This window comes from Capsicum annuum, chromosome 5 (genome assembly GCF_002878395.1).
Source record: "Capsicum annuum cultivar UCD-10X-F1 chromosome 5, UCD10Xv1.1, whole genome shotgun sequence".
NCBI lineage: Eukaryota > Viridiplantae > Streptophyta > Magnoliopsida > Solanales > Solanaceae > Capsicum > Capsicum annuum.
The window spans coordinates 185,312,114-185,330,215 of NC_061115.1; the positions used below are offsets into that span (position 1 = coordinate 185,312,114).

At 36.3% G+C, this 18,102-nt stretch overlaps 2 protein-coding genes across 4 annotated transcripts; one reads left to right on the plus strand and one right to left on the minus strand.

Annotated features, from left to right (window-relative positions):
- The first annotated feature begins 487 nt into the window (after positions 1-487).
- LOC107871038 (trafficking protein particle complex subunit 12) lies at positions 488-6,462 on the plus strand. Of its 3 annotated transcripts, none has more exons than XM_016717830.2 (2): positions 488-1,750; positions 5,917-6,462. In XM_016717830.2, exon 1 carries the CDS (start codon positions 643-645, stop codon positions 1,747-1,749), a length of 1,107 nt encoding a protein of 368 aa, XP_016573316.1. In that variant the 5' UTR covers positions 488-642; the 3' UTR covers position 1,750; positions 5,917-6,462. The 3 variants fall into 3 exon arrangements, with proteins under 3 accessions (XP_016573316.1, XP_016573317.1, XP_047269254.1); XM_016717831.2 differs by lacking the exon at positions 5,917-6,462 and adding an exon at positions 4,750-5,294; XM_047413298.1 differs by lacking the exon at positions 5,917-6,462 and adding an exon at positions 3,929-3,943.
- Positions 6,463-9,121: 2,659 nt separating this feature from the next.
- Positions 9,122-11,209, minus strand: LOC124898575. Its single transcript, XM_047412214.1, has 3 exons — positions 10,706-11,209; positions 9,555-9,683; positions 9,122-9,172 (listed from the first exon to the last, which is right to left on the minus strand). The coding sequence occupies exons 1-3, from the start codon at positions 11,207-11,209 to the stop codon at positions 9,122-9,124; spliced, it is 684 nt and encodes a 227-aa protein (XP_047268170.1).
- Positions 11,210-18,102: the final 6,893 nt, after the last annotated feature.

Below are 18,102 nucleotides of genomic sequence, written 5' to 3' on the forward strand. Positions count from 1 at the left end.
CTGTAGCAACTTCGATAGTTGCTTGCAGCAATTTCGCAACTTCGACAATTGCTGTAACACAACAACTATTAGTAGTTGTTGCAGCAATTACCGTAGCTGCTGAAGCAACTCTCGTAGTTGTTGAATTTGCTAAATTATTTCTTTATTGAGTTTTAAAAGAAATTAAAAAATTTCTTCTCAAACTTTTCAATTTTTCTTCATAAAGTTAGTCTATAAAAATTAAAAAAGAAGAGCGAAATGAAAAGAGAAACAAAATGAAGAAGAGAAGATGGAAGAAGAGAAAAATCTATAGAGAGAAAAAAATAAAAAGAAGATGGAGAGAAACTAAAAGAAGAAAAAATATTAAAAGATAAGAAAAGGGATAAACTTTAAAATTTGAAATTTAAAGGACTTTTTAAAAAATATTTTTTTTTCAAAATTATACTTTACATCCTAATTAATTTAATAACAATTTAAATAAAGCTCTAAGGTCAAAATTAACACCATTTTTAATTCAAAATACTTTTTTGTAACCTCCCAATTAATTTAATTTTCTCGAGAGACTAGATGCTACTCTAAATCAGACCTTACCCTCAACACCAAACATCCAGATCAAGTTAGCTCCTCGATCCAAAAAACTCCGCTAGCCTCCTCCACTCCGCCATGAACCCCGCCGCTTCACCTGACCCAAATCCACCACCCTCCTCCGCCACCAACACTACCACCATTTCCGATCCCTTAAAAAACCCCTACACCTCCCTAAACACCCTCTGCCACGACCTTTCCTCCCTCCAAGACCTCGCCACCCGAGGCGCGTGGAAATCAATCCTCGACAAAATCAACCACGCGCGTTCCCTTAACCTCCTCAACAAACCCCATGAACATCTCACTTACCTCACGTTCAACGTCTTAGCACTCACCAAACTCCGTCGCCCCGTCGACGCTAATCAAGAGCTCGAAGCGCTCCTTGTTGTCGACTCCGATAATGATTTCAACGACCCGCAATTTTATTACCAGACTTACCCTCAACATTACCCTAATATGAAGGGCAATTTCATCCCTTTCGCTCTCCGTTGGCTCCACGCTTATCTCCCTTATGCACTTAATCAGCCTATGAAATCGTTCGATAGGTTTTATACACTTCTCAATTTTATTAGATCGAAAAAAGATGGGAACGATTTGTGGAAAAGGCGGGAGATCATGGTGCTAAATTCGATAATTAGTCAGCATTTGAGTAGGAAGGATTTTAAATTGTGTTTGGTTTTGTTGAATCAGCTGGTTGGGTTGTGTGGGGAGGGTGATCCAAACGTGTTATCGAAATTAGGATATGTGAAAATGCAGTATGGTGATGTGGAGGGAGCGAAAAAGGCGTTTAAATTGGTGGAGGGGATGGTAAATAGTGGCACTGAAGTGTGCTTGAGGAATTTAGTGAGTAGGAATAAGGCATTGTTGTTTATAGTGGAAAAGGATTATGTGTCTGCAGTGAGGGAATACGAAGAGTGCATCGAGAGGGATGGGATGGATATGGTGGCGATGAATAATAAGGCGTTGTGTTTGATGTATTCGAGGGATTTATCAGATGCTATTAAGGTGTTGGAGAATGCTCTGGAGAGGGTTCCTACTGTCGCGTTGAATGAGACTCTTGTGGTGAATTTGTGTAGTATGTATGAATTGGCTTATGTCAATCATGCTGATATTAAGAGGACGCTTAATAGTTGGATTGCTAGAGTTGCTCCGGATGATTTTGATGCGTCTTGTACTCGAACATGAGGTATTGTTCTGTGTAGTTGTACTTGAGAATGAGAATCCAGATAAACATTATCATAAGCTCATTTCCGCTTTCTATTTGTGTGATTGTGGTGTCTTGGGATGCATTTTTGTTGTTTTCATGATATAGAAAGGACCCCTTATATCTCGTTATTTTTGGGGTGACATGATTTGTGATTTATTCTTCGTGTTAGAGAAGTTACAGTTAACTACTTGTGTTCCGTCAAAAGAATGATGTCATAATGAAGTTATTCTCAAGATCTTCTTGTCTTCTGTTTTGTTGTGTATACATCAAAGGCGAATTCGGTTGCATTTGGTGACTGATATCAGATTTTCATGTCGAGAAAGCTGGTTTCTGCTCATGATATTTTAGTATTGATCCTGTCGTCCAATTAATCCAGAAGTTGTTTAAGATTCATAATACCTAGAAGTGCAGTATAAATGAGACATCAAACTCTTATAATAGTCCTTTGAACCCCGAGTGTTATGCTTCTGTGGTTGCTCAGTCTGAATATCAGGTTGTACTGCATAGTGGATCTGTTGGCTCTGATCATATGGAACCTAGTCAATATCCCAGAGTTCTATGAGCTTTTCCTGGATTTGGATTCTAAATAGTATGCTGTGCTCTTAGTTGGTATTCTCTGTTATGTTTCCTGGACTCTCCAAAAATGCTGCGGATTCCCCCAAAATACACTACTTTTGGGGAACCTGATATGTATCCGTCAACATTTTCTAAGAGTCCGAGCAACATAGTTGATCTAAGTAGATGAGCCAAAAGTTTAACCCCTAGGTTTGAGTTTGTTTTGTTATTGCTTTTTTGTATTCATAAAGTTACGAGTGGAGAAACATCCAAGTACTAATATATGACTAATTTAGTCTTGTTAAGTGATAAAAGATGGAACTTGAAGAAGCAAGAAGGTGTACTGATTTGAAGTGGTTTATGACTAATTGTCACTGTTATAGATGTACGGGGTTGAGTAGTTTCTTGATCCTCCGCTAGTACTTCTGAATTAAGTAATGCCAGCGCCTAATGCCAAGACACTTTGTGAGATTAAGTTAATTAATCTGCTCAGACGAGCTACGACTATCTAAACATGATTGTCTTAGAAGTTCAAGATGATTCTGTTGAACCTGTCTCTACTTTTCCCTACTTTGTAACACAGAAAATTGTGGTGGACTCTTTTCACTGTCGGTGCAAACTGAACCTCCCTTAGAGTTATGAGATGTTTTTCGGATACAATCTAATCCTTCTATGTCCAAATCTTAATTTGCACAAAGCCTTTGTGTGCTGGCGTGTGACTCCAGTCAGTAGGCTTTTACTATTTAGACCTATTGACACGCTTGGGACATGCATATCTGTTGGTTTTTAAAAGAGAAGAAATTGCAGGATAAGAATAAAAATACTGAAGAACAAGAAAGCTTATGAACTTAGGTTGAAAGATCGATATATTTTCACTGCCGTCCGAGAATACAATTTATAATAGAAATAATAACCTATAAACCGTAAAATAAGCAAAAAGATGTGCTGAAAATACTTAACTCCTAAAGTTTAGAAAATACTATTTATTCAAAATTCAAATAGAAATTAACTCCTAATTGAAAAGGATAACTAGTTGACTAAATCTTGATAAAATTACTATAGTAAAACTTTGCAATTCTAAAGCAAATATTCAACGCTCCTCCTTGCTTTAGAACTGCAAAATTTTAGTTTCTATCTTGGGATCTTCACACTTGTTAACCGAAAGCGGCCATGTGAATAAATAAATCTTCAGATTCATCTTTGGGCTTCAGAGTAAACTAAATTCACTTTTCGTCTTGAATGCAACCTTGAAAAGGCTAGACGCAAAGTGCAACAAGTGCAATCAGCTAGAACCATGAAGCAGATGCACGTGTGGTCAAAGAAGAAGAATACCATCTTTTTGTTGCAACATATATATCTAGTAAGGTTTCAACAAATTTTTTGCTGATTGATAGTGGTTGCACCAACCACATGACTTATAACAAGAGTTTGTTTAAAGAATGATAACCTACTAAAATATCCAAAGTTAGTATTGAAAATAGTGATCTGATTCTTGTTGAAGTAAAAGAAACTGTTGTCATCAAAACAAGTTCAGGTAATAAAACAATTTTAGATGTTCTTTATTTACCTGATATTGATCACAACTTGTTGAGTATTTGTCAGTTGGCAGATAAAGGATACAAAGTATCCTTGATGATCCAATGGAAGATGTTTCTGTAGAACATGTAAAAGATCATAGGCTGAAAAAAAATTAGAAGATGATCTTCTAATTGGAAAAGCACAAGCAAAATGTGAACTTTTTAGGTTTAAAGGAGCTTTCGATGTTCCTAAAGGAATTGAAGCAATGGAGGAGTTATTGTGTTACAGAAAAATAAAATGGGTAAGTTTAAATTCAAGATGCAAACGAAGCAGGAAGACAAGCCAAACGAATTTAGTAATCAAGGGTTGCATTCAAGACGAGAAGTGAATTTAGTTTACTACAAGCCCAAAGATGAATTTGCATATTTATTTACAAGGTCACTTTCGGTTATAAGTGTGGAGATCCCAAGACAAAAGACGAAAATTTGCGGTTCCTAAAGCAAAGATAAGTGTTGGATATTTGCTTTAGAATGAAATTTTTTTTACTACAGTAATTTTATTAAGATTTAAGATTTAGTCAACTAGTTAGTCCTTTTAATGAGGAGTTGATTTCTATTTGAATTTTGAATAAATAGTATTTTTTAGACTTTAGGAGTTAAGTAACAGTTTTTTGCTTATTTTAAGGTTTGTAGGCTATTATTTTTATTATATATTGATCTTTCAACCTCCGTTCATAAGCTTTCTTTCTTCAGATAATCTAAAATTTCTTGACGATGTGAGAAACATAATTCTTGTGAAAATAGTTGCTGAAACAGCAGCAAATAGAGTTGTCTTCACCTTGAATTTTGTTTTTTTTTTTATTCCTTGTGACTTTTGATTTGAGCTATGGTTGAATTATTTGACAGCGAATTAATTTCATCATCCTCTTCCACAACTTCCAAATGATCAAAGCTTCTTCAAATAAGTTTTCATTTCACCATAAAAAACGGGTGGAGCCATTTGTGAAAGACTATTTTCAGGATCCATCTCTTCACTCACAGGCCCCATAAGAAAAAAGATACCAATAATATCCTATTCCTTGATTGAACATAGCGAGGCATATATTGCTATGATTTGGTGATTTTGATTGTGAATGAAAGTTGTAATTCGCGTGCAGCGGTGTTGAGCGAAGATTTTGTACACGTTATTTAGAGTAATTCTGTTGGGCTACAGATCATAGCTTCTACGGTATCCGGAAACGATTGCAATCTGGGAAAGACTTGTTGCTGTTTCCCTAAATTTTTTGTTGGTGCTAACTGAACAATGAGATTGCATTTTTCTATAGCTCGTGAGCTTGGAGTTACTGTTCTATTAGTATCATGTAGTAATTATTGATTATTGTTTTTGCTAAAAACGAGTAATATACTAGTATATGCGTACATAGATGCATAAAAGTTCATTTGTTAACTGAAGAAATCCGCATCTTTATTTTTAACCAGGTTCAAAATGTATCATCAATTTTTTTTTAAAAAAGTTATGATTTGGAACTTAGAAGTGTGAATTATAGATGAAGCTTTAGCCGTAAGTAGGCAATTGTCGAACTTAAGTGGTAGTGACGATGGTATTTTGTACTGCAGGGGTAACATAAAATATATCATTCTTTCATCTGATGATAATTCGTAATTTTTGTAAATTTTTGATTTCTGAGTTGTTTGGAATTTAGTTGTACCTTAGGTCACATATAAGTAGCCAAAAGTACCATTAGTAATTGGCTTAATACAGCTAATTTCATTTGAACACTCGAATTTCCGTTTGTTCCAATTGAGCTTTTGAACATAATAACCTGTTTTAATTAGACAATTCTGATTCAAATTTTGAAATATTTTTTTGTGTGTTCTCAAATGTCTATTAGATAGTTAAGTTAACTACATCATCTCCTTTAATATTCGCGTCATCTTCAATTAGAAAATGTCCGAATTGTAAAACTTATTGGATGAATGTGTATAATCAAAGGAGATGATATCTTGATGCACAATAAGCATTGTTCCATTGATAGCGTACATTAGGTGATCTATTGTTGCTTCGATTGCCAGAATGGCCGGGGGGATGACCATGGACGCATTGGAGTGAAGTGGTTAAACTTAAACCTTAGACCTCCGATTGGGTTCCAGGCAACACTGATTCCACAGCTTAACTTGGGGAAGACGACTCCAAATAGGAGTGGTGTAACACCTATCGCGACGCATGTTGGAGCTGGAAAGAGAATGATGATGCTATATCGAGGGCAAATCCATTACCATCAAACCCCCACTATTGTGAGACAGATGTATGAAGCATGATCTAGCAAACCCTGTAGGTGAAGCATAGAATACGATACGAGAATGAATCCCATTCCGAGGAACCTAAAAAATGGGCAAACCTCTTTGCTGAGACGAACCCTGCAGCCAAAGCGTGGTGCTGAATTAGTAGTGCAACTGCAACAGGAGGACATTGAGGTGGGGACTGAATTGGAAACATGCTCTAATCTTTTATGTTGTGGGTAATTTCTTTACTCTAGTGTCTGTTGAAATATACCTGACTGGGACTTGGGAACTACATAGCAGCCCTAAAAGTTTATTATTATAATGATTGTTATTTCATTGTCTAGTTCCAAACAGAGATGAGGTTCTATATTCTAGACTTCATGTGATGCCACATAGGCTAGTAACTGCGGAGGTCTAAAAAGCTAATTTGTATCTTAACAAAAAACATTAGGTGATTCTTCTGTTAGAGCCTTAAATCTCTAGATCGCAACAGATATGTACAATCAAAACCCTAAATCGGTTGAAAGCAAGAGAGAGAAAAACTGAAGCAACTCTTTATTGAAAAATATCTCATCTCAAATCCTCTAGAATATTCCAAGTGGGTATTTATACAAACCAAATATTATTAGAAAAAGAAATTACAAAACTGAAATTATAAAACTTGGGCTTGGGTAGTAATCAACATGTTGGGCCTTGTCTTGCATCGGTTGGGCCTATGTTAACCCCCCCCCCCCCTCAAGCTGGAGGGTGTACACACTCCGAGCTTGCTCAGTAACAAGTGATGAAAAGGCCCAGACAAGGGCTTGGTCATGATATCAGCCAGCTGACCAGTAGATGAAATATGATAAAGTGAAATGGCACCATCAAAAAGACAATCACGAACGTAATGACAGTCAATCTCAATGTGTTTCGTGCATTCGTGAAACACAGGGTTCTTGGCAATATGCAGGGCAGCTTGACTTCACAAAAAATAGGCACAGGAGAAGAAATATTCAAACCCATATCAACAAATAAACAAGTTAGCCATACCACCTCAGCAACAACCTTGCATAATGCCCTGTATTCAGCCTTAGCAGAGGACAAAGCAATGGTTGGTTGCTTCTTGCTCTTCCAAGAGACAGGACAATCGTCGTAAAAAATATGATAGCCAGTGACTGATCTCCTCGAGGAAGGCAGCCAGCTAAATCAGAATCAGCATAAGCAGTCAAGGAGTGACAAGAAGTAGAAGGCAAAAATATGCCTTGATCAGGAGCATTAAGCAAATATCTAAGAAAATGAATGCCAGCTTTTATGTGAGGTACACAAGGTTGCTAGAGAAATTGATGAAGATGTTGAACTACAAATGAAATATCAGGTCTAGTGTGTTGTACGAAATTAAGCTTCCAAACAAGACGTCTGTAAGTGGAGGGATCAGGTAACATATCACCCATATCAGGGAACAACTTGACAGATGGTTCCAAAGCGGAAGACACAGAAGTATAATGTGAACAATCAAATTCCTCTAGCAAATAAGAGGTAAACTTGTGCCGATGAATCAGGTAGCTAGAATCATAGGAGATAATTTCCAGCCCCAAAAAATAATGGACCAGACCCAAATCCTTGATCTTAGGCTGATCATTAAGAAAGGATTTAAGGTTGGTCATTTCAGAAATATCAGAACCAGCCAGCAGGATATCATCAACATATACAACCAGCACCACCAAAGAAGCACCAGAAGACTTAGTAAAGAGAGAATAGTCATTTTTACTAGGAATGTAGCCTCTAGAGTACAGGGCTTTAGACAATTTGGAAAACCATTGCCTGGAAGCCTGTTTGAGGCCATATAAAGACTTCTTGAGCTTACAAATCAAAAGAGTTGCAAAAGGAGAGGAAGAGGTGACCTCAAGACCAGGGGGAATTTTCATGTAGACATCCTCATTAAGATCCCCATGTAAAAAGGCATTATTGACATCCAGCTGGAATACAGTCCAATTATTCTTGGCAGCAAGGGACAATAGATATTTAACAATGGTCAATTTGACCATAGGAGAAAAAGTCTCATGATATCAATACCCTCTTTCTGAGTGTCACCTTTAATAACCAGCCTGGATTTGTACCTCTCCACAGTACCATCAGACCTTTGTTTGATTTTATACACCCACTTATAAGGGATAACCTTCTTAGTAGGAGGAAGGGGAGTAATGTCCTAAGTGTGGTTGTCCTCAAGAGCTTTTACATTCTTACAGCATGGCCTCTTGCCAGGTAGGATTAGATGTAGCCTGCTAGTAAAACTGAGGTTCATGCAGGTGTAGGTCAATAGAAGACACCTTGGAATTGACTGGAATAGAAAAAGAGCTAGGGAGGATGGAAGAGAAAACATAGTCTGAAAGGTGAGAGGGTAGATGTGATAGTCTAGTGCTCCTTATAAGAGGTGTAGGCAGAATGAGAGAAAAAGGATGTTGAGCAGGACAAGAAGAAGAAGCAAAAAGAGGTTGAGCAGGAATAGAGGTATCAACAAAAAGAGATTGGGGAGGAAAGTATGAAACTGAGGAAGATGAATAAAAGGGATAAAGGAAAATGTTTTCATGAAACTTAACATCTCTAGAGTAGAATATGGAGAAGTTGGAGAGATAAAAGAGTTTGTAACCCTTTTACCACAAGGATAGCCTAAGAAAATACTAGGAATAAATCTGGGTTGAAATTTGTCTCTGGTAGGTTTGGGTGAAATAGCATAACAAAGGCAGCCAAAACTCTTTAGATGCTCATAAAAAGGAGCAAAACCATGTCGTGTTTCAAAAGGGGACAAATTGTGAAGGAATACTGAGGGAAATCTATTAATAAGATAAGTAGCAGACAAGACACATTCACCCTAATATTTTAAAGGGAGTTTAGAGTGAAAAAGTAAGGCTCTAGACACTTCAAGTACATGTTTGTGTTTTCTTTCTACAATACTATTTTGTTGAGGAGTATGAGGAATGGTAGTTTGATGAGGAATACCATTTGTTGAAAAAAATTGTTAGAGATTAGAACTGAGACCTAGTTCAAGAGCATTATCTGACCTGAATGTCTTAAATAAAGAATTGAAATGAACTTTAACCATTGCAACAAAAGCCTTGATTATAGAGGAAGCACTTGATTTTGAGGAAAGTAAATGGGTCCAGGTGACCCTAGAGTAATCATCTACCAAAGTCAGAAAGTACCTAAATCCATTATAAGTTTGGGTATTGTAAGGACCCCAAATATCTATGTGAACCAACTTGAAAAGAATAGAGGAGTGAGTAGAGCTAGGGGAGAAAGACAGTTTATGTTGGACAAATGTCACATATGAAATGTTGTTTATTAGAAATTTTAAAAGATAAAGAAGAAATAGACTTCATTTTATGAAAAGGGAGATGGCCTAATCTTTGATGCCAAAACAAATCATTATTATATGAATCCATGGTATTTACAAAGGAAGAACCAAAAATACTAGTAGTGACTGGACAAGTAAAGCTAGAAAGAGAAGATGAATCAACATTGAGGTAAAACAGTCCATTAGCAGCTTTACCAATTTCCAACTGCTTCTTCAGAGAAGGGCCCTGTAAAATACAATTGGACTAAATGAAAAGTGCACTGCAATCAAACTAAGATAGAAGCTTATGTACAGAAATTAAATTGAAATAGAAAGATGGGACCAACAGGACATTGTGTAAGGTCATGTCAGGCCTGAGATGCAAGGATCCAGTAAACATAACCTTTACTTTGTACCCATTAGGAAGAGTGATTAAAAGTGGAACAACTAAGGTAGTCAAGTTGTGAAGATAGTCTTTATGTGGTGTCATGTAGTTTGTAGCTCCAGTGTCAAGTATCCAAGGATTAAGTACTAAATGAGACACTACACTAGCATGAAAAGCAACAGATCTAACAACAGGATGTGAAAGCACACCTGCAAAGTGAGCAAACTCAGCACTGGGATGATCTGGTATTAGGGGACTAGAAGAAGAAGAGGTAATGGAAGAATCACAATGAAAATTTTACAATTGTTGGTAATGTTGAAATTGTTCCTTGGATAGTCTATAATCACCATCACCAAGAGTCAAAGAAGAAAATGCAGGTTTTGCATGTTGACTCCCAGACTGTACCATGGAAGTAGATTAGTGGCCTTGTGGAACTTGAAATCTGATGGGTAACCATGAAGTTTAAAATATTTTTCAATGAGATGAACAGTCTTCTTACAGTACTTGCAAAATAAGGAAGAGGTTGGGCCACTATGAAAGAAGGAAGAAGTCCTTTTGCCATCCAGTTGAGAAGTACCAGCATTTGAAGAATGATAAATGCTCTAGGATCATTGAGAGTTGAAGATGATCTTTTTGGGTCAAAATGGAATCTCTGAGTATAACTTCTAGTAGATGGATTATTCATTTGAGAAACTGGGACTATAGGAGAGGACTCCAGCTGTTTCTCAACATGTTGCACATGACATAAGAGTTGCTTATGGAAGGGAGTGTGGGCATCATCATAATATTGCTCTTACATGTAGAGTATTCATCATTTAGCCCACTTAAGAATTGGAACAACTTTTGTTGTTCAGGAATTTTCCTAATGCCTCACACATACATACAGGACCAACATAAGAAGTGTTAAGTTCATCCCAAAGGTTGCGCAACCTAGTAAAATAGTTGGCAATACTGGAAGAGCGTTGAGTGGTAGAACTTATTTCTTTCTGGATTTGAATATATTTTGTACCATTTGATTGGCCAAATCTTTCATTGATATCAGACCAAATGACTTTCGCGGTGTCAAAACACATGACACTTGTTGCTATGTCAGGAGACAAGGAATTGGTGATCCAAACAATGATCATATCATTGCACCACTCATAGAACGAGATGTAGGGTGAATTAGTGGCAGGTTTGGGCACGCTACCTATGACTATGCCCAGTTTGTTCTTGGCAGATAAGGCAGTCAACATATTCTTCTGCCATATTACAAAACTACTCCCATCGAAGGGAGGAGAAACTAAGTGAGTACCCGAATTATCTGAAGGAAGAATATAGAACAGATGGGTGGGGAAAACAGTGAATTCTTCAAAAACCCCAACAGTACTCGTAGAACTAGTAGTCATTATTGATAACAAAATATGAAACAAAAAATACAAATCGCATATGGCTAGCAACAAATGTATACGGTATTACACAGACTGAAGATGCATATAAATCAGCAATAAAACCAAAATATCAAGAGTATGTCAACACAAAAGCTATATGATGATGTAAGGAAGAAGAGAAATCGTTACCTCCCATCTTCAACACTTGAAGAAGAAAGGCCTTCATCGATGAAGATTTCGATAAAAAAACGGCCAAAACCACCATGGTAGGTCAATAGTCGTCGGAGAAAATATCGACGATTACCGTCACGGGTAGTATTGGATGAAAGAGCACGATGAGAGGATCATAGATCACTTCTTTGATACCATGTGAGAGCCTTACATCTCCAAATCACAACAGATATGTACAATCAAAACCCTAAATCGGTTGAAAGCAAGAGAGAAAAACTGAAGCAACTCTTTATTGAAAAATATCTCATCTCAAACCTTCTAGAATATTCCAAGTGGGTATTTATACAAACCAAATATTATTAGAAAAAAAAATTACAAAACTGAAATTATAAAACTTGGGCTTGGGTAGTAATCAACATGTTGGGCCTTATCTTGCACCGGTTGGGCCTATGTTAACATCTTCCCATCTGTTCCAGTCTTGATGGACAGAGTTATGTGGTATTTCTTGTTGGTCGGATTTGATAGACATCTCGTGGATTTGATTAAGGTGGCACGAAAGCTGGCCGGACACCATGGTTATAGATCCCTCTGTGAATAAGTTCCAGGACTTCCATTAAGCTATTGGAGCCTAAATTCCTAGAGTAGATTAGAAAGTGCATTGGATAAATCAGTGCATGCAAATTCTTGCACCACCAAAATGGACAGAATATCTTATGCAAGATTGCTTTTTGTCATAGATTTCACTAAACTCTTGCCAAGTTCAATCACCTATTCTTCTAAATTAATGATGAGTAACTTCGACAAACTTATTATACTCTTCCAATTGGAATATGACTTTCGCCAGACATTAATCACAAATACAACTGTTGGGAAAGAGGCAAGGTAGCACTATCAAAAGTGCATGACAAAGTAGTAGTGGAAGAATATCCAAGTCTAACTTTTCCTTTCAATTTGAACCAAGAAGAGATAGGAAAATCCAAGAAAAAGAAAGAATATGACAGCAAATGAATCAATCACACAAATACGATAAGACAAGAATAATAAGACCCCAAATTTACGTGAAAAATCCTTCAGTGTGAAGAGTACAAAGCCACGGGATCAAACCTCCACTATAATCACCAAGAGTTACAATATTGTCCTCTAAAATGGAAACCAAACAAGTGTCAAACAACAAGCAACAATACATAAACCACATCACCAAACACTAGAGAAATAAAGGAGTGAAAGCACCAAAAAATGCAGCTACTGTTTAGGGATAAAAACAGGAGCTATAGGCTACCAAATTCAACTCTGTCAGTTCCTAATCAATGATTGAGATGAGAGGAACAAACTATCCAAAAATCAGCTCAATCGAACATGAAATGAAGCGGGAATCGCAATTTGAAGTTGACAGTTGTGGCTTAAAATTTGGGTGAAAATCTGCTTTCTTTTTCTCTCTTTAGCTGCTGAAAACTCTCTTTGTGGATAGTGAAATAAGAACTAAAAAGATCTATATATATGTCCCATAGTAATGGGCCTATGGGCAAAAGTGGGTTGGTCCAAATTGGGTTTTATTTATCCACATGAGAAGAAAAAAAGACTCATAACCCAATAATTTTCCACCTCTCGACTATGTGGAGGAGACCGCCATCCCGATGATCATGCAACAATCTTTAAACTTCCCTCTTGGCAAATCTTTAGTCGTTATGTTGGAACCATTATCATCCGTATGAATCTTCTCAAGTTCAAGCAACTTAGCATTCAATACATCTCGGATCCAATGATATCTCACATCAATATGTTTAGACAGATCATGAAATGTAGAATTCTTGCCAAGATGTATAGCCCTTTGACTATCGCAATAAAGCATATGCTCTTAGCACTTTGACTGTCGCAATAAAGCACATACCTCTCTAGAGAAATACCAAGTTACCCCAAGAATCTCTTCATCCAAAGAAATTCTTTACAAGTTTCAACAGTAGCAATAAACTCAGCTTCTGTAGTAGATAGAGCAACACTTTTTTGCAACCTAGATTGGCAAGACACAACTCCTCCTACAAAAGTAACCAAATATCCTGAAGTAGACTTGCGAGTATCACCATCACCATCTATGTCTGAATCAGTATAACCACAAAGAATAGGCTTTGCTGTACCAAAACACGAACTCAGACTAGAAGTACCACAAAGATATCGCAAAGTCCACTTCACAGCATTCTAATATTCTCTTCCCGAATTGGAAAGAAAATGACTAACAATACCAAAAACATGAGCAATATCCGGTCTTATACAAACCATTGCATACATCAAACTACCAATAGCTAAAACATAAGGAACTTTCTTCATATCTGCCTTCTCATCATCACTAGAAGGACACTGCTTCATGCTCAGTTTAAAGTGCATAGCTAAAGGTTTAGTGACAATCTTAGATTTATCTATGTTGAACCTTCGAAGTACTTTTTGAATGTACTTATTTTGTGATAATCACAACTTCTTGACCTTTCTATCACGGATAATCTGCATGCCAAGAATCTGTCTTGCTGGTCCTAAGTCTTTCATAGAAAAAGACTTACTCAACTCTTGCTTCAACTTTTGAATCCTGCAAGCATTATGACCAACAACAAGTATGTCATCAACATAAAGCAATACAATAATAAAGTCACCATCGGAGAATTTTACACAATAACACAATGGTCTGAAGAAGTCTTCTTGAGGTCCTGCTTACTCATAAAGGAACTAAACTTCCTATACCACTGGCTGGGAGTTTATTTCAAATCATACAAACTCTTCTTCAATTTCCAAACATAATTCTCTTTTACTTTGACTTCAAAACCTTCGGATTGCTCAATGTAAATTTCTTTATCTAAGTCACCATGGAGAAAAGCAGTTTTAACATCTATTTGCTCAACCTCTAAATCTAGACTAGCAGCTAAGCCTAGAACCATATAAATGGATGACATATTCACAATCGGAGAGAATATCTCATCAAAATCAGCTTTTTTTTTCTGGTTAAATCCCTTCACAACCAATCTAGCTTTGTACCGTGGAACTGGGTTACCATCTTCATGCTTCACCCGAAAAATCCACATGTTTTTCAAAGCTTTTCTGTATTTAGGAAGTTTAACTAAATCAAATGTGTGATTATCATGCAAAGATTTAATCTCATCTTCCATAACATCAAATCACTTTTTTTCCTCACTTTCCATGTCCTCATCAAGACTATCAGGTTTTTCCCCATCAGTCAAGAGTATATACTCACTGGGAGAATAGTGAGATGAAGGTATTCTCTCTCTAGTAGATCGTCTAAGAGAGCTCTCTGGAGCATCAACAATTGGTTGTTGATCAACCATATCAACTTGCACTAGAGCATCAACAACATCATGCTGGTCATTCTGGACATGATTATTATCTTCATTATCAACTTGACATCATCATGAAGATTTTTTTAGGAACAGTAGTTAAAGGAATAGGATCAACATCAACTAGACTCTCACTACTTTGAGAATCAACCTTCTCAGCTTTGTCAAAATCTTTAATTGTTTAGTATTCATAGAACACAACATCACAACTTCTAATAAGTTTCTTCTCAATTGGATCATAGAAACGATAGCCAAATTTATCTTAACCATAACCAATGAAGATACAATGTATAGTTTTAACATCTAACTCTGGCCTTTCATTTTTAGGAACATGCACAAAAGCTTTATAGTCAAAGTCTCTAAGATGATCATAAAAAATATTCTTACCAGATCAAACTCTGTCAGAGACATTGCCATCCAAAGCAACAGTAGGAGATAAATTGATAACATAAGTAGTAGTATTAAGTGCTTTTGCCCAAAAGGAATCTGACAGCTTAGCATCTGAAAGCATACATCTAACCCTCTCAACTAGAGTTTTATTCATCCTCTCCGCTAAACTATTCAATTGAGGAGTTTTTGGAGGAGTTTTCTGATACTGAATACCCTATTCTTTGCAATATTTATCTAAAGGATCAATATATTCACCACCATTATCTGAGTGGATGCATTTTAATTTCTTCCCTGTCTGTCTCTCAACCAAGGCCTGGAAATCCTTGAACACATCAAATACTTGATCCTTGGACTTCAAAGAAAATACCCAAAGTTTATGAGAATGATCATCAATAAAATTTACAAAGTAAAGTACACCACCATGAGACCTTACTTTAAAGGACCACACAAATCAGAATATACCAACTCCAGTAAATCAAGCTTTCTTGAAAGCGGATGACTCTGAAAAGAAATTTTTTCTATTTACTGGCTAAGCAATGAACACGCTTCTTTAACTTTGCTTGTTTCACTTTAGAATGCAAATTTTTCTTAGCCAAACTATCAATTCCCTTCTCACTCATATGACTCAACCTTCTGTGCCATAACTCTGATGAAGTATCATTCTCCTCCAAGTTTACTGAGCCTCTAGAAGTAGAGCCTTGAAATACATACAAGTTAGACAACTTGTCACCTCAAGCCACAATCATCAAACCTCTAGTAAGCTTCTACTGGCCAGTACCAAGGGTGTTAACATAACCCTCATCATCAAGGTTCCCTACAGAAATCAGATTCAAGAGGACATCTGAAGCATGCTTGACATTGTTGAGAACTAGTTTGGAACCATTGTTACTTTCCAAATAAATAGTGTCAATGCCAAGTACTTTAACTTCATCATTGTTGTCCATTTTCAATATCCCAAAATTACCTAGAGTATAAGAAGAAAATAATTCTTTCTTTGGCGTAACATGAGAAGTAGCACTAGAATTCACAAATCAGCTAAACTCATCACGAACAAGGTTAATGACATTCTCACCACAAGCAACAAGAAGATCATCATTAGCAGTAACAGAAACACGATTTTCATTATCGCCTTTTTTCTTTTGTCGTCTCATATGTCTCTTATTCTTGTAACAATATTTCATGATATGCCTCTTTTTGTTGCAATAGCCACATGTAACATTCTTGAATTTGGACCTCGACTTGCTTCTATTTTTGTCTCTATCATTCAAACCTCTGGACTTATTTCTCCCCCTCTCTTTCGTAACCAAAATATCAGAGTGTGAAGATGAAGAAGATGAGTCCTGAGATCTTCCTTATCTCTTTATTCAAGACTCAACTCTTAACATATTCCATAGTTACAACACCACTAGGAGCAAAATTAGTCAAAGAAACTCAAAGAGTTTCCTAAGAGTGGTAGAGCATTAAGAAACCAAAGTTCTTGAATTTCTCTATCGAACTTTACACCCATTTCGGATAGCTGGTCAAGAACACCCTAAAAATCATTTATATGATCATAAATAAAACTTCCCTCTTTATACCTGATATTCATCAATTGCTTAAGCAGGACAACTTGTTATTGTCAGTCTTCGAAGCATAAAGTATCTTAAGCTTGTCGCACAAGCTTCTTACATGTGTCTCATTCACACTATGGTTTCTAACATTATCTTTATCCTATTGTATAATATAGGCACAAACCTGTAAGTGCTCAAATTCCCAATCCTCATCTGTCATGGATTAAGGTTTAGTAAACACAAACACAGGTAAATGCATTTTCTTAACAAATTGAAGATCTTTCATCTTGCCTTTTTAAGTCTGATAATTACTACCATTCAAATACATCATCTTACTCATATTTGCCTCCATCGTTCAAATCTATAATCAAAAACAACCAACACTTTGATACCACTTTATTGAGAAAGAGGCAAAGTAGCACTATCAAAGGTACATGACAAGGTAGCAGCGGAATAATACCAAAGTCTAACTTTTCCTTTTAATTTGAACCAAGAGAATATAAGCAAATCCAAGAAAAACAAAGAATATGGAACCAAATAAATCAATCACACAAATATGATAAGACAAGAATAACAAGACACCAAATTTACGTGAAAAACCCTTCAGTGTGAAGAGTAAAAAACTACGAGATCAAACCTTCACTATAATCGCCAAGAGTTACAACATTGTCCTAAAAAATGACCACCAAACAAGTACCAAAAACAAGCAACAATACATAAACCACAACACCAAACACTAGAGAAATAAAGGAGCGAAAGCACAAAAAATGCAGCTACAGTTCAGAGATGAAAAACAGGAGCTACAGGCTATCAAATTCAACTCCGTCAGTTCTCAATCAAAGATTCAGATGAGAGGAACAATATTTTCAAAAATAATCTCAATCGAACAAGAAATAAAGCGGGAATCGTAATTTGCAATTGACCATTGTGGTTGGAAATTTGGGCAAAAATCTGCTTTCTTTTTCTCTCTTTAACCGCTGAAAACTCTCTTTGTGAATAGTGAAATAAGACCTAAAAAGATCTATATATATATGCCCCATAGTAATAGGCTTATGGGCAAAAGTGGGTTGGTCCAAATTGGCCTTTATTTATCCACATAGAAAGGGAAAAAAACTCATAACCTAATAGCAACAACGGTACTTCTTTGTTCTCGACCATATATCGAATATTTCTCAAATATAAACAGTCTTCTTCATCAGAAATATCATTTTTAGATTGTTAGTAATCTATATATCAAGAACACAAAAATATATGAAGAAAAACATGGAGATGAAGGTTTGACAATTAATATGAATAACAAACACCAAATTGAAGGCTTGAAACACATGTGGAATATTTTTCTAAAAATGATATTTCCCCCCTTTCCTCTATGAGATCGCTATGAGAGTATACGCAAATAGTGTGATAAGCCCATGAATCTCTCTCTCTCTCTCTCTCTCTCTTTATATATATATATATATATATA

Excerpts from the sequence above, each read along its gene's own strand:
- LOC107871038 (XM_016717830.2), top strand. The coding sequence starts at position 643 with ATGAACCCCGCCGCTTCACCTGACCCAAATCCACCACCCTCCTCCGCC.
- LOC124898575 (XM_047412214.1), bottom strand. The coding sequence starts at position 11,209 with ATGACTACTAGTTCTACGAGTACTGTTGGGGTTTTTGAAGAATTCACT. Across the intron at positions 9,684-10,705 it reads ACACTTCTTATGTTGGTCCT|GGCCCTTCTCTGAAGAAGCA; the intron begins GTATGTATGTGT and ends TGTATTTTACAG. Across the intron at positions 9,173-9,554 it reads GTATTTTTGGTTCTTCCTTT|ACATTCAGGTCAGATAATGC; the intron begins GTAAATACCATG and ends TCTTTATTTAAG.